This window comes from Phragmites australis, chromosome 5 (genome assembly GCF_958298935.1).
Source record: "Phragmites australis chromosome 5, lpPhrAust1.1, whole genome shotgun sequence".
Taxonomy (NCBI): Eukaryota; Viridiplantae; Streptophyta; class Magnoliopsida; order Poales; family Poaceae; genus Phragmites; species Phragmites australis.
The window spans coordinates 1675660-1692614 of record NC_084925.1 but is presented as its reverse complement, the minus strand read 5'-3'; the positions used below and the strand labels follow the sequence as shown (position 1 = coordinate 1692614).

Here is a 16955-nt window from a genome sequence, read left to right as displayed (position 1 = left end):
TACACTTGAGCATTTACTGGAGTACGTAACCTGATATATTTAATATAATTGAAATTTATAATAATGTATTATAGTACTTCATTGATATACATTAGCGCATGAATTAGTGCACTCTCTTTCGCTTGACAGGACGACTCGATGCTTTACCATAGACAATGAATAATGTCTTATTAGCTAGTTCATTTCCTCTTAAATGAAACCTTATATCAGCCTGGAAGTTGCCTTCAGCAGTGAAGTCCACTCCGGAGCTATAAAAGCTTAACCCAAGATGTTCCATAGCTTGATCTAAGATAACATGAAAGCTAATTGACACAAAGGTGTAATAAAAAAATATCCTACAAGCAAAGAAAATAAAATTATAAAAATAATACACAATAACAATCATCTATATCAAAACAACCAGATTACATATTATTGTACTATATATATCATATTCATTGAACTGAATAAGCCTCTCATTGATCGAAGCCAAATCCTCTTTGCCCTCCTCAAGTGCTTTTATTTGAAAATAGTTATAGTTAGGCAAAAAGAACCCATGCTCCTCAAGCGCTTTCAGGCACCCTTCCACGATTTTTTTGCATGCAACACAATCGGTGATGCATTACCATATGCCCTAATAATGATATCCCTGATACTTTCTCCCCTTTAATGTATGTCAAAAGAGATAGATAGCTCCATAAAATTCCTTCTATCTACCGTGGATTGCACCAAAGGTACAATACCACCTATCGCAGGGATTACCTCTTTGAGCCATATGATCGGTTTCAACACCTACATGATAGGATGTTATGAATTGAGCCTAATGTACTATAAACTCAATTAAATTGTTGTGTCCTAATGAGTGTTACTATAAGCCTAACAATGAGGGAGAAAAAGGAAAGAGGTTACATACTATGCTTGGGCTCCATCCTGACGGCCGTGGGCTCATCACCAGGGATGCCACCGGTGGGTGAACGCCTGGAGGGTAGTGGATGCCTAGCGTGTGAGCCGATGGAGGAGTCATTGGGATCCATCCAAGGCCACCACAGTCACAGCCCCCGCCACTACCTTGATCCATCGCCCTAACCTTAGCGGGTAGAAGGGAGCAGCGACGTCGGGCTATGGCGGAGGCGGGAGGATGGCGGCAGCGTCGAGCGTTGCGGTGCTAACGGCGGCGGTGTCAGGAGGAGGAGGTGAGCGGATGTGAGGGGAGATGCGAGTGGTCGAGAGAGAAATGAGTGGATAAGAGTGGTCGAGCAGCAGATGGTTGGTGCATAAATTAGTGACGAGTGATAAGGACACCCGTCACTAATGAGTTAGTAATTAGTGATGGTTAAGAACTATAACTCGTCACTAATTACTTTAATATTAGTGACGGGTCTAATAACAACCTATCACTAATTAATAGACTATATTTAGTGATGTGTGCCTCATCTACCCGGCACTAATGACTACCTTATTAGTGATGGTCTTTAATGTTACCCGTCATTGCTATATTTAGTGATGAGTCGTTCTCTCGCTGTCACTAATGAACCCTCATTAGTAACGAGTCTTGGTCGGGTCCCATCCTGGACCACACATTAGTGATGGGTCGACACTGGACCCGTCACGGATGACGTGTTTCATTTAATGGTTTTTTACATATTATGTGAATGCATGTAACAAAAGTATTTTTCTTGCCAAACTTTATCAAGTTTAAAGCATTTATCCTTAATAGCCATGATTCATGTTCTATTACTCTACTCTTTATTACCTGAGCTCTAGTTATTTTTAGTTATATAGTGTCAGAGGATGAACTCCTCAAGCGGGGATCCGGAGGGACCCCTTTGAGATTCGGCCGAGGGGATGATTCTGAATCTACCTCGTACGAGAATTAAATGAGAGTATATGGGAGATGCAGGTGGGACGGATGATCGGATGCTAGAGGAAATAAATGCTTAGGGGATTTTAGACAGGTTCGGACCGCACGGAGCGTAATACCCTACTCATGTGTGTATGCTATAAATGCTTTGGAAATGCCTTTATCTGGATCTCTTGTGTTACAAGAATTTCTGTCTAAGTCTAGAGCTTCGGTCTACGTGAGCCTCTGCTCGGCTTCGCTAGCTTATTTGCTTGTCTGTTGAACTTCTTGAACTTGTCTCCGTCTTCAGAGCCTCTAAGACTTCTCAGACTCTAAAAACTCTCCCTTTGTCGTCAGGGTGCACCCCCTCCTTTTATACCGTCGGGGGGGGGGGGGGGCTTGGCGTGCCCAGAAAGGAGGGCACGAGTCCCTATGAGCCATAAATGGAAAGCAACCATCATGGGCTACAGCTTAATGTTACGGGGGGTTAAAAAATGCGTCTCCGACCGGTCCTGTCGTCATCATGCCACTTTTCAGCGGGTGCAGCAGGGGAGCCCACCGGGCAGCCACCGAGCAACCCCGCGTACCCGCTCGGTCAAAGCAGGCCTGACACAGCAGGGTGTCAGGCGATATGCCTTGAGCCCAGCGACGATATCCCAAGGCGCGCCGGATGACGCGCGATGGGACCCGCAGCATTAAATGTCCCCACGCTTCCCTGCCAGGCAGTGGCAGGGACTGACAGCAGGCGTGGGGGGAGTGGTTGGAAGTGACAGGTCGCGCTCCCTTTTAAATGCAGCATCGGGCCTCTCACCAGTTGATACCTCACCGCTGAGCCCTTGTGGGGTTCACCGGCAAGGGGCTTCTCAGGTCCTCGGGGAACTCTGGGTGCTCGGGGACTACTGTTCATAGCCCCAAGCGCCCTCTCCCGGATATGTCTTTTCTCGGTCCTCGGGGAACTCGGGTACTCGGGGACCACTGTTCATGGCCCCGAGCGCCCTCTCCCGGAACTGGATCTTCTCGGGTCCTCGGGGAACTCGGGTACTCGGGGACCACTGTTCATGGCCCCGAGCGCCCTCTCCCGGAACTTGTACTTCTTGGGTCCTCGGGGAACTTGGGTACTCGGGGACCACTGTTCATGGCCCCGAGCGCCCTCTCCCGGAACTTGTACTTCTCGGGTGCTCGGGGAACTCTGGGTGCTCGGGGACTACTGTTCGTAGCCTCGAGCGCCCTCTCTCGGATATGTCTTTTCTCGGTCCTCGGGGAACTCGTGTACTCGGGGACCACTGTTCATGGCCCCGAGCGCCCTATCCTGGAACTGGATCTTCTCGGGTCCTCGGGGAACTCGGGTACTCGGGGACTACTGTTCATGGTCCCGAGTGCCCTCTCTCGGAACTTGTACTTTTCGGATCCTCGGGGAACTCGGGTACTCGGGGACCACTGTTCATGGCCCCGAGCGCCCTCTCCCGGAACTTGTACTTCTCGGGTCCTCAGGGAACTCGGGTACTCGGGGACCACTGTTCATGGCCCCGAGCGCCCTCTCCTGGAACTTGGTCTTCTCGGACCTCGGGGAGAATAGTCCCTGAGGGAAGGCGCCACGTGACATTCTGCTGTCCTGACCTTGGGACTCGGGGACCCTTGATTCCCATATCACCGACATATAGATTTTTAGCAACTTCCACGATAGGTCTGTATCGAACTAACAAAGACAATATCAGATCGTTAAATGAATATATATCACCATCCATTATATGAAAGGTCATAAATTTACTACCATGCGTGAATTTATGTATGAATAAGAAAAAATCTTTTATGATGATTATAGAATATGGATTCATCACAATACCTATATTAATTTTGTTCTTCTAAAGAACAAAAATATATTAATCAATATTAAGAGATTTTAACAAGGATCAATGTTGTATCTTCTAGAACCAATTTAAATTTATCTCTCCATGCACCCCTATTGTTCAATCTTAGCTTCACCCTTTGTGCCTCTGCTACCCTCCCCTGTCCAAGCTGCCTTTGACGTCAACCTATTGCCTGTTTATTAGGAGATTTTTAATTCTCGCTCACTGAACAGACAAAAAACGTCTACTTTTGCAAATTTTCAAAATCACCGCATATTTCTACAATTTTTTAATTAAAAATATATAAATAAATAAATTCTCACTAGAGATCTCCATGCACGTGTGAAATTTACCCACTCCCCTGCTGCTCTACCCTGTCCCTGGTGTTGGTTGCTGGTCGGCCCGTAGGTGATGCGGCGCGTGACAGCGGACGGCGGCGATGCGAAAGCAGATGCCAGGGACTGAGAAGCTGCTTGCCGGCGACGAGACGAGCAACTCCACAGAAATTGCCTCACCAACGTCTCGCTTGGTCCGTCTCCAGTGACAAACCAAAAGAAAAAAGAGGAAGGACACGACATCCACCAACGAAACCACGAATTTTATTTAAGAATCAGACGGTCCAAATAATGGCCAAAATGGCCTAAAAACAAACCGATCCGATGACAGATTTCACGACCATGCATGCATGCAACCTCTGTTTATTTGTGTGCGGTAGCATTCGTTATTGCATGTAGAGGTCGAGCATCCGTTGCCGTTTGCGGCGGCGCCGGCGGACATTCGGGGTTGCACACGGGGCAGTTGGCCTTGCAATCGTCCCAGGCGTCGTAACATTCTGGCTTGCTCGGATCTTGGTTCTGGCAGCAGTAGCAGGGGACGTTGCCATGGCAGAAACATTTCTGGGTGCAAAATATCAGTACCAACTTGCTCTCATCATCTACGTCTGGTAAATCGCACCTGAACTCGGTATGGTAATCATCGCTCGTGTTCGAGGGAATATTTTGGTAGCTCCCCCTTGTGCTCTTGACAACCTCGAGCGCCCGAGGGTAACCTATCGATCGATATTTTATACTCATCAGTACAATTATATTCATTGTAAATTATATAGATTAGTTACAGAAAGACAAGAAAGATCCTGATGTATATATACTTACATTGTACATGCAATGCTAGACATCCAAAGAGTGCAACGAACAAGATGATAACCATCACATATGCTAAGCTCCTCATATTGGATCTTCACCGTATATATATATATACTCTCTCTTGCTAGATCAAAGGAACTACTGTTTGAGAGTCGGGTTGGGCCTGAGCAATGGCCTCCCTCGTGAAGAAGATCAGAGAGCTCTCTCGATATATATATATATATATAGAGAGAGAGAGTAAAATCTTTGCAAGATGCATGCGTGGACTAACTTGGAAACATATCGAGTAAATATTAAGAAGATAAAAAATATTACATACATATTTTTGGAATAATACGTTACCATACACGATGGATCCGCGAGATGTGGTATATAATTTGGATATCAAAAAATTATCGTGGTACATACATGCATGACGAGAGACTTTGATCAATTTCCTTGTGTAGATGCAATCTGCAAGGTTGTACATGGTATGGACAATCACCAAGATACGTTATTTGATTTGGAGTTTGCATGCACAAGTAAAAAATAAAATGGCCCATGTTATTTTTTTTATAAAAAAATATACCACGATATCCAATTAACCAGCTGGGTTGGCATGGTACGTACTATACGTGCTAGCTGCATGCTGGTGAGCTGACCTGTCACATGTGTGCCGTGCTATCTCCCGTCGCGGAGTTCCGTTTAATCGGCCGGCCGGCGACCAGTCTTGCCGTCGATCCTCAGCTGGATGATGCGACTAGGCATAGTCCTCACTCCTCAGCTGAGAATCGAAGCTCTCTCGGCAAGACAGGGTGGACGTACGGCGGCATGGAAGCGGATCCCATGGACTGAGAAGGTCGTCGCCGGCCAACAGATGAGAAGCAGCTCCACCAAATTAAATTTGCCACGTGTGCTTAATTCCTCGCTCGATCACGCCGTCTCCAGGGACAAAAGAAGGATAGGCATGACATTTGAGCAGGCAAAAAGGGGAAAAAATCAAAGCAAAAGTACATGGAAAAAATACAGGGACAAAAGGCAAACTAGCAATGGAGCACGAATTTTATTGAAGAATCGGACGGCCTAAACAATGACCAAAATGCATGGCTTAAGGACAAACCGATACGGCCGATGACAGATGCATCGTTTCTTTCATTGTATATCGGTTTCAAACAATGCATGCAACCTCTCTCTTTATTTGTATGAGGTAGTAGTATTCGTTGTTGCGTGTAGAGGTTGAGCATCCATTGCCGTTTCAGGCGGACATTCGGGCCTGCACACGGGACAGTTGGCCTTGCATTCGTCCTGCTCGCTGAAACATCTTTGCTTATTCGGATCTTGGTTTTGGCAGCAATAGCAGATCTCACTAAATCCACAAACACATTTCTTGGTGCAAAATATCAGTACCAACTTGCCCTCCCTCTCATCGTCTGTTGTTGGTGGTGACGGGCAAAAGGCTTCGGTATGGTAATTACTTGTGTTGCGACGACTCTTCGGGTAGCTCCTGACCTCGAGCAGCTGAGGACGACCTGTCAATATTTTTGCTCATCAGTATGATACATAATACCAGCACATTTACTTGTAAATTTGGTGACATTTGAAGAGAAGAATTAATGTGCATGATATATATACTAGTTAAATGTTCATGCGTTGCAACAAAAACACAAACAATTGATACGGTAACATCAAGTATAAATTTAAAGTATAAAGATATAGATGCGTCATAAAAGAGCTGCCGAACAAATACGTCGGGAGTGATACTGATTTATTTTTATTAGTAAAACAAGTTCTATACCCGTAGTCGGTAACGAGATAAGAAAGTTGAAGGACAAATGTGGATAGCAAAAATTGATAAATTATTCAAATTTAAGATTTTTAATTAGATGGGAGGAGTATAAAAAGAAGATGTAACATGAGAACTAACTTATATTTTATGTAGTAGAGAAGATATATACTTACATTGTGCGTACAATGCTAGGCATCCAAACAGCACAACGAACAAGATGACCTTCATAGCTAAGCCGCCGCGCGCCACCGCTGCCCCTCGTATTTGGATCTCAATTTACCCTGACTTGCTAGATCAATGCATGGAATTGTACGATAGTCAGACTGGACCTGAGCAATGGCCGCACTCAACATATATAGAGCGTAAAATCTTCTTTGCGAGATCGCGATGCCTTGACTGATTTGGAAACGTATCAAGTAAATATGAAGAAGTTCAGAGAGGTCACATATTTATATATAGAGCGTAAAATCTTCTTTGCGAGATCGCGATGCCTTGACTGATTTGGAAACGTATCAAGTAAATATGAAGAAGTTCAGAGAGGTTACATATTTATGAACATTTACTTACTGCGGTACACATATCTGCACGATTACTTGTGTTTATAAAAAAAAGCTAGCCTGAAATTAGGTCTGAAACGGATCACCTCCGATTCTTCAACCCAAACAGAGACAGATCCACCATATGTCGATATGCACTATGTGAAAATAGACCAAAAAAAAAAAAGGATCGTATAATGATCTGTCACTTATATAACATCGTGTCAAGATCAGATAATGATCTGTCACTTATATAACATCGTGTCAAGATCAGATATTGATCTGTCACTGATAAGAGTCATAATATTACTAATCATTTCTTATGTTGGTGACGAGTTATAACTAGACTCATCACTTATGATTAGATCATAAGTGACGAGTTTCACTGCACTAATCATAAGTGACTGGTCATATTACGACATATCACTTATGACCTGGCATAGGCGACAAGACTCTCTGCACTAGTTATAAATAACGAGTAATCTTATGATCCGTTGTTTATGACTTAGATTTGTTATAAGATTTGATCAGCTACTGTGCGTGGCCAACAATACTTAATAGTACTGTGCGCACAATTCTAGCTATTTTCTCCAGTTCCACTAGGGACTCTCTAATATTTTGTTGATTTAAAGTTTAAATTGGTGTTAGGTCTTTGAAGGTTTGCATCTCCCCCTTTTCTCCTCCTCTAACCCCTATTTGGTAGATTTGTTGTGCTTTGAGTTGTAATCGGTTATTTTGCATCTTTATCCAAAATCTTAGTACAAGTGAGTTGTATTTATGTTAGATTTACTACTATATTTGCTCGATCTACCGTGAGATACAACAGATCTAGTGTAATTGTATGGAATTTTTAATCACATGCTTAATCATGTAATTAAGGTAATTGTTAATTAAGAATAAATATTTTTATATTGTATATGACAGACAGAAGTTGAATGTATCTTGAGATCCGAACTTATCCGGAGTACCTAAGCGGGGTAAAGTATTTCATGAGTGCTGCTTTGGCGGATATGCAAGGTCATGGTAAAACGACAATGTATTGTCCATGTCGCGATTATAGGAATGATAAGAAGTTCAAAAACTAGACAATGTTCATGCACACTTGATCATACGTGAATTTAAAGAGAATTATACATATTGGAACAAACATAACAAGAAAGACCTTAACGAGAGAGAGATTGATCGGGGCCTCTATGCTGACAGTATGGATCAAGGTCTTACACCCGGTGATATGGATCATGATATCAGGGACGAGGACATATTATGTTTTAATGATAATGATCTTGAGAATTTTGTGAAGAATAAGGACCAGATGTAGCGGGATGTCGAGAGGCACGATGAGTATAACAATGATGAGTTTGCTAAATTCCAGAAATCTGCGTGGGATTCCAAGACACCCCTTTATCCTAACTGTAAGGAGAAGTACATGTGGATCCCTAAAGCTTCTATAGCTGAAGGCAACCCATGGTTGGACTGACAAGAGTTTCAAAATATTGTTGGGTCTGCTAAGGGACATACTACCAGAGGGGAACTTGGTGCCCAAGGGCGTCTACGACACAAAGAAGATAATTTATCCTTTAGGACTGAAAATAGAAAAAATACATGCATGTAAGCAGGATTGTATCTTATTTCGTGGAGAGTATGTATAGCTGGATCAATGCCATGTTTATGGAACCCATCGATATAAGCATAGAAATGATAGTGGTGATGGGGACAGAGGCAAGAAAAGTAAAGGGCATCCTAGGAAGGTGGTGTGGTATTTTTCTGTAATTCCCCGTCTGAAGCGTTTGTTTTTCAACAGAAAGGAGGCTCAATTGGTGTGTTGGCATAAGGAGGGTCATAAGAATGACGAAATGATACGGCACCTGATGGATTCCGCTCAGTGGCAAATCATTGATTCCACATTTGGTTGATTCACTAAAAAAAATTGAGAAATATTAGGTTTTCTATGAGCACAGATAGCATGCATTCATTCGGTAACATGAGTATCTCACATAGTACCTGACCTATTGTATTGTTGATCTACAACCTTTCACCCTGACTTTGCAACAAGTGGAAATACATTATATTGTCGATCTTGATATCAGGACCGAAACAACCTGGCAACAATATCGATGTGTATCTCAGGCCTTTAGTCGATGTTCTTAAGAAACTCTAGTCGAAATGTGTCGAGGTTTAGGATCAGTACAAGAAAGAGTACTTTACCTTGCACGTCATGTTGTTCGTCAACATCAATGATCTGTCGGCACTTCGTAACTTATCAAATCAGAGCAAAAGAAAAGGTGAAGCTTACCCCCATTGCTTAGATGACACATGCAGTGTGAGGTTGACTAACTCAAAGAAAATAGTGCACATGCTACATTGATGTTTTCTTCCTAGGAAGCACCTGTACCGAAACATGGACAAACAGTTTGATTGCACAAGGGAGAAAGTGTTACCTCCAAAGCATTTCAGTGAGGAAGATGTCCATAATCAAGTTAAGAATATCAATGTTATCTTTGGCAAGCAAAAATGATCCTCCAAGGATGATGAACAATTAGGAATGTAGAACAAGAAATCAATACTATTCGAGCTAGAGTATTAGGAAAATTAGGTGTTCGCCACTCTATCGATAACATGCATATAAAGAAGAATATCTGCGAGAATCTGATCGGCACCTTGCCCCAAATTAAGGAAAAAGAAAAGATCATGAGAACGCACAAGCTGACCTTGAAGAAATGGGCTTAAGACTGGAGCTCCATGCACATGATACAGACAAAGAAAAACACCTACCCCCAATAGCTATCACTATATCCAAAAAGGAGAAAAAAAAGAATTCTACGAGTTCTTACACAGTGTGAAAGTTTCCTCCAGTTACTCATCCAACATCGCAAGACTTATTTCGGTGAAAGAACTGAAAATAAATTTCATCATGATGAAGTCCATGATTGTCATGTGATGATGACGTCACTTCTTGCGGTAGCTATTAGGAACATTCTCCCAATTAAGGTTCGTGAGGCTATCCTGTGCATGTGCTTTTTTTTCAATGCAATTGAACAAAAAGTGCTCGATTCAAACTTGCTGGAAGAGCTAGAAAAAAAACACTTTGAGACTCTATATTCTTGAGGTGTATTTCCCACCATCATTTTTCTATATCATGGTACATCTCACTGCTTACCTTGTAAAGGAGATACACCCTTGGCCCTGTGTTCCTGCATCACATGTTTCCATACGAAAGATATATGAGAGTTCTCAAATCGTACGTAAGGAATCGAGCCTTTTCTGAGGGATGCATCGTGCAGGATTACACGATGGAGGAGGCATTGGAGTGGTTTGTTGATTATATTGACCCAAATAACCCAATTTATATGCCTATGTTTCTCCATGAGGGAAGGCCCACAGGTGTAGGGGTCCTGAAGAAGATGGCAATAACTCCTGATCTGAAGGTATACGACCAAGCTCATTTCCTCGTGCTGCAACAAATGAGCGAAGTGTGCCCATATGTCGATTAACATAAGCAGATGCTACTTGAAGAAAATCTAGGATAGGCCGAAGCTTGGGTTGCGAGGCAACAAATGCGAATGTTCACAACTTGGTTGCAAGATCGAATCAGCCTATCGAGTACTCCTACAAGTGCTTTGATAAAAAAAATTTTTTGGCATCGTGCCATATAAAAGAGGGGCGACATCATGGTCTCCAGTGCATCGTGGTCTGCATGAGCTCCAAGTGCAGCGTCGTCGCGCCCCTCACTTCCAGAGAAGCTTTCAGAGAAGGCAGCTTCAGTATCTTCTCCTCCGCATCTGGTAGCCTCGCTTTCAGCTCCAATGTTGTCTCCCCCAAATAGCCCAAATAAGAAGGAAAGGGAGCCGAGAACGAAGGCTCTAAGAAGCACCTGTCGAAGAGGTCGAAGGACATTGTACCGGCGAAGAAGTTCATGGATATTGGAGCAGTGTGAACTAGTACCAACATTAAATTCTAATATGGGAAGCCCATGATGACGGTGGATGACCTAGCAAGGGCGGGACAAGCATGTGTCGACCAACATAATTACTACATGCAGACTTCTAGAGACATTAATGTCCAATCCATAGTCATACAGTATAAACGATGACATTTCTTAAATAAAGATGGCTACTTCATTGTGGGTTTCAATAACTTATACGACCTCTTCAACCTTAATGGTCTAGAGGTATCGTTATTATGGATCTTCACATTATAATTCCCTTGAAACTAGATATTTATTAATTAATACCATTAAGTCTTTAATCCAACTATGTTCTTACTTGTAGACACTTGATGAAAGAAACAAGGAAGAACAAAGAGCCCATCGCATTTCTTGACCTTGGGGCCATTACAATCTCGGTCATCCAACTTCACCCCAACTACGCTGTGGATTATGTGGCCAGGGAAATGCAATACTATTTCAAAATGGACTACTTGATGGGCGCCCACAACTCCAGTGGCTATTGAATCTTATTGGTTATTTGCCTCAAGTGGAACTTGGTGTTTTACCTCGACTCATCAAGACCAGTAGAACCAAAAGGCAAAATTAGACAGTGTGATTACAATATTATAAAAGGACTCCTCGATAAGTAATTTTTGTCTGTCTTAGTTCTCCTATTTAAGTTTTCTAATATTCAAATGCTCTCTAATCGATCCGTCTTTATATAGGGCTTTTGACAAGTACATTCAAGCTGATCCTGACTACGACGAAAAAGCCGGATGTAGACTGACACACAAGATTGGGTTCGCGATAAATGCTACCTAACAGAATACCAAATGCTCTCTGTTGCTATTTTTTTTACTTTTGATCTAACAGTAAATTTGCTTTTTAGCAGTGCCACCACCAACCACAGGGCAATGAATGTGGATTCTCTGTTGCATGGAACATGATCCTCACGGTCCAAGCAAAGGATATCAAATCCTCTGATGTAAGTTCAATAAAAGATTATTCATAACTAATTTTAGTAATTAGTTTAATTCCATGGTAACATGACATTGGTTACGTGTCAAATTATGTAGAAATTTTCAGCTTCTTTTTTTGATGACGATGCATTCCTGGAGATTCGATGACGAATCATTGAGTTCATGGTGTTTGAAGTCATCAACCCACATGGCGAGTTACACTATTGAATTCATAGGTTGTGAGGTCTTATGTAATATGAGTTGATCGAAACTTTGTAACATTTATGATTCTGTAATGAATTGATTAGAACTTTGTAACCTTTGTGATTATATGATGAAGCGAGTTCTTATATAAGTGTGTTTGTCGATATGGATTTGGATGTGTTTCTCTTATTTGCAGGGAGAAGATGACTACCAAATCCTGGCTATGCTCCAGGATGCAGTTAGGAAACCAGACAAACATGCAAGATAACCTACACATAAGTGACAAGTAATCTTTTTACGTGTCACTTATGTATTCTTGTAAGACACTTGAGAAGGCAAGGACTGCAACACACCTTGTATTGATCGATGGGTTGGTGTATAAATACATGTGCAACTAAGACTAAGTCAGCTAACTGCACAACTAACTAGCAACTCACTAGCTAAAGTGTAGGGAAGTTGAACATGGGCAAGTTGGAGCCATGCATGTTGCTAACACCCCCCCTCGCAGTGTGGACATCATCGTTGCCATCGACGCATAGACTGGAGCAAAAAATCTCAAAGATGGTTGCTGGTAGTCCTTTTGTCATGATGTCGGTGAACTGTTGATCGGTAGGAACATGAAGAACTTGTTATTGGCTGACGATGGCCTTCTTGCGGACGAAGTGAACATCGAGTTCAATATACTTCATATGACGATGGTGCCGAGATGTTATCACAATAGACCACCGTGGCCTTGTCCGTGGTGCAGTTGAACTCACCCAGAAGTTTTCAAAGCCAGGTGCACTCCATGATAGCATTCGTGATAGTGCAGTACTCAGCCTCTGCCCTGGACCGAGAAACATTCGCTTGCCGCTTGGAGGACTACGACAGCAATCCGTCGCTGAGAAAAATGCAGTAGCCGGACGTCAACCGGCAGTTGTCTGGACAGCCCGCCCAGTCCATGTCAAAGAAAGCCACCAGATCGAGTGACTTGGTGGCACACAGGTAAATGCCGAGGTGAGCTGTGCTGCAAATATACTATAGGATGCGCTTTACGATGGCGAGATGGTCCTCCGTCAACGCGTGCATGTGCAAGCATGCTTGCTGGATGGTGTACTGAATGTCCGGATGTGTCATGGTGAGGTATTGCAAGGCCCCGATGAGGCTGCTTTACAATGATGCATCGTAGAGAGGGGAGCTGGATGAGCAGGAGGCCTTGTCCTTAGTGTCCATGGGTGTGGTGTAAGGCTGACACTCCATCATGTCAGCGCGGTCAAGCAGATCGAGCGCGTACTATTGTTGATGAAGGAAGAAGCTTGCACTGGACTGTGTGACATGAATGCCCAGAAAATAGTGCAGAGGACCAAGATCCTTGAGCTTGAACTCGGCATTGATGGAGTTGATAACGTGGCGCAGCATGTCGTCAATGGAAGCAGTTAAGACAACGTCATCTACATATAAAAGCAGATATGTCGAGCAGCCGCCACGACGAAGAACAAATAGATAAGTGTCTGATCTTGTGGGAACGAACCCGAGCTCACCAATGAACGAGGAAAACCGAGTGTACCAAGCGTGGGGAGCTTGTTTCAAACCGTACAAGCTCTTGGAGAGATGGCAGATGAAGTTAGGACACACAGGGTCGACGAAGCCGACGGGCTGCTTGGTGAAGACCTCCTCATCGAGCACACCGTGGAGGAACACATTGTTCACATCCAATTGGTGCACTAGCCACACACGAGAGGCAGCGAGCATGAGAATAGTGCGCATGGTGGCAGCCTTGACGACATGACTATAAGTCTCGCCGTAATCGACACCAGCACGTTGCGTGAAACCACGGACCACCCATCGAGCCTTGTAATGATCGAGGGTGCCGTCATCTTTAAATTTGTGACGGAACACCTATTTGCCGGAGACCACATTGGCGCGAGCCGGGCGAGGGACAAGCATCCATGTGTTGTTGGCTTGAAGGGCGTCCAATTCTGACTGCATGGTCGAGCTCCAGAGAGGGTCGCGGAGAACGGTGTGCATCGATTTGGGAATCGACGATATGTTGGAAGTGGAGGCCACACCAGCATATTGCGGATTGGGCTTGTGTATGCCGAGGCGTGAGCGTGTCGTCATCGGGTGGACGTGCTTTGGATGACCAACTAGTGCGGGAGTTGGGGAGGCCGTGTAGAGCCCATGGACGAAGTGGGCAAAGCTGTTGCGCGCGAGCTGGTGCGCTTGAGGTGAGACGCTGGGAACCAGCAGACCCAGGCGTGCGTGATGCGGACATCGTTCGCACAGCGCACCCAGGAGTGGTATGCGAAGTGGACGGAGGCGTTGGTGATGTGGGTCGAGGAGATGGAGGAAGGGGTGACTTAGAGGTCCATGGACCGACAGAAGATGGAGAGCGACAAGGCAGGGCCACCATTGAAGGGGAAGCACGTCTCATCGAAGTAGACATGTCGTGAAGTAATGACGGGGCACGAGGATAAGTTGCAGCATCTGAATCCCTATTGACCCCGTGGATAACCAAGAAAAGCACAAGCAACTGAATGTGGAGCAAGTTTGTGAGAACTTGTAGCTACAGTATTAGGATAATATAAGCAGCCAAAGACTTGTAGCTCGTTGTAGTCTGGTGGAGAGCCATGCAAAAGCTCGTATGGCGAAGCGAGCAATTTAGGCTTGCATGGCCGGCGATTTAGGAGATAGGTGGAGGTGTGAAGTGCTTTGGCCCAAAACGTGAGAGGCATGGAAGCATGGAATAGTAAAGCGTGAACACTGTCATTCAAAGTACGCAAAATTCATTCAACCTTTCCGTTTTGAGGAGAGGTGTATGGAAAAGATAGGTGAAGAAGAATGCTATTACGAGAGTAGGAGCGCAGTGCCGCGTTGTCAAATTTGCGCCCATTATCGGTTTGGAAAGCGAGGATTGGGCGAGAAAATTGAGTGTGAACGTACGCATGGAAGGCGAAGATGGTGGCGGCAACATCAGACTTGCATTTTAGCGGAAATGTCCACACATAATGGGTAAAATCATCTAATAAAGCAAGATAATATTGAAAACCCGAGATACTTAACATAGGTGAAGTCCAGACGTCACAATGAACCAATTGCAAAGCAAATGAAGTGCGAGAGGTAGAGGGATGAAATGGCAGGTGGACATGCTTGCCGATGCGGCATGCATGGCAGGTGCTCGACAAATCTTTATTACAAGAGAAATCAAAGGAATTGGAAATCCGATGAAGAGAGGCGTGCCCTGGATGGCCAAGGCGTTGGTGCCAAAGATCTGCGGTGGTGGTGGTGAGGCAATGCGAGCTAGAGGGAGACACCGACCGTAGGGGATAGAGGTCGTCGTCACTATCACATTAGAGAATTGCTCTCGTCGTGTGCGAATCCTTGATAGAGAAATCAAATTTGTCAAACTCGACAGTAACATTGTAATCACGAGTAAGAGCACGGACAAAAATTAAGTTTTTGATTAAGGAGGGAAAAACAAGAATATTGTCGAGGAGAAGAGTAGTGGAGGCACGGAGAGAGACCGAACTGGTGTGAGTAATGGGAAGAGACGAGCCATTACCCATGATGATACGTGAAGGAGAAGTGTGGGGAGTGAGAGAGGAGAGGTTACCGGATCCGGATGCCATGTGGGAGGAGCACCGGCATCAAGGAACCAGTCCCCGCCATTGGACTGGTGCTGGACGGAGAGGTTCGTCATGGCGACGAAGAGCTACGGGTCGAGCTGCGACGAGGCTGAGGAGCCGGGGTCGCTATTGAGGATGTGAGCCTGGGGCGTCGATCCTAGCAGGCGCGGTCCGAGAAGGCCGGCGCCGACACTAGCACCAGATGCAGGGCGCGCCGACAGCTACATTGGCCAGGCTTGGACCACGCAGGTCCACGGGTTGATACTGGGCCAGAACGCAGGCGAGACGACGGGTGCGGACGGTGCGCGCGCATCGTCAGAGGAGGAGCCAGCCGAAGAAGATTTTTTCTTCTTCTTGCTGTTGCTCGACTGCTGAGAAGGCGAGGAACGGCGCGGGGTGTTGGTTGAGGTGGAGCCGGCCATGGCGCCAGCATGGGGAGCGCGAGGTCGAGTGCCGTAGTGAGCCTGAGCCTGAGCGAAGAGCGCCGCGGCCGCCTGAAGACGAGCGGATTCTGCGATGCGGTACTTCTCGAGTTGAAGAAAGGATCGAGCCTTCAGGAAGGAGGGGAGCCGATCACGCGCCGTGAGGTGCAGGATGGAGGGATGCAGACTTGGGGTGAAGCCATGAAGGATGTTGTAGACCAGATCTTTGTCGGAGACAGGAGCACCGAGGTCGGCAAGGCAGTCGGCCATCGCCTTCATGCGGGTGCAATATTGAAGGACCGACAGTCACCCTGGAAGAAGGAACGAAACTCGGCACCGAGGTAGACGGCACGGGTGTCTTGGTTGTCGCGGAAGAGGTCGCGGATGGCAGCCCAGAGGGAGTAGATCGTGTCGTCGGAGGAGACGACGCTGAGGAGCTCGGGAGCGATGCGGTTGTAGAACCAGGAGATGATGGCGCAATCGTTCTGCACCCAGTCAGAGTCCCCTTGGGCCGGCGAGCCATCGACATGATCGTCGAGACCATATTGGCCGAAGACAACAGAGAAAGCACGAGCCCAAGCAGTGTAGTTCGCCTCGTCGAGGTCGAGGAAAATTGGGACACGCGAGAGGATGTTGATGCCATGAACGAGAGAGGGGGGAGCAGGGGTGGTTTGGATCCAGAGGCCAGTGACGCGGGGAGAGCCGGAGTCATCGTCGTTGGAGGTGCTCAT

The 16955-nt window shown here is 45.3% G+C and overlaps 1 protein-coding gene across 1 annotated transcript; it reads right to left on the bottom strand.

The window, feature by feature from the left end:
* Nucleotides 1–16499: 16499 nt before the first annotated feature.
* On the bottom strand, nucleotides 16500–16955 carry LOC133917300 (uncharacterized). The gene has a single exon (XM_062361209.1). It carries the CDS (start codon nucleotides 16953–16955, stop codon nucleotides 16500–16502), a length of 456 nt encoding a protein of 151 aa, XP_062217193.1.

Excerpts from the sequence above, each read along its gene's own strand:
- LOC133917300 (XM_062361209.1), bottom strand. The coding sequence starts at position 16,955 with ATGAGCACCTCCAACGACGATGACTCCGGCTCTCCCCGCGTCACTGGC.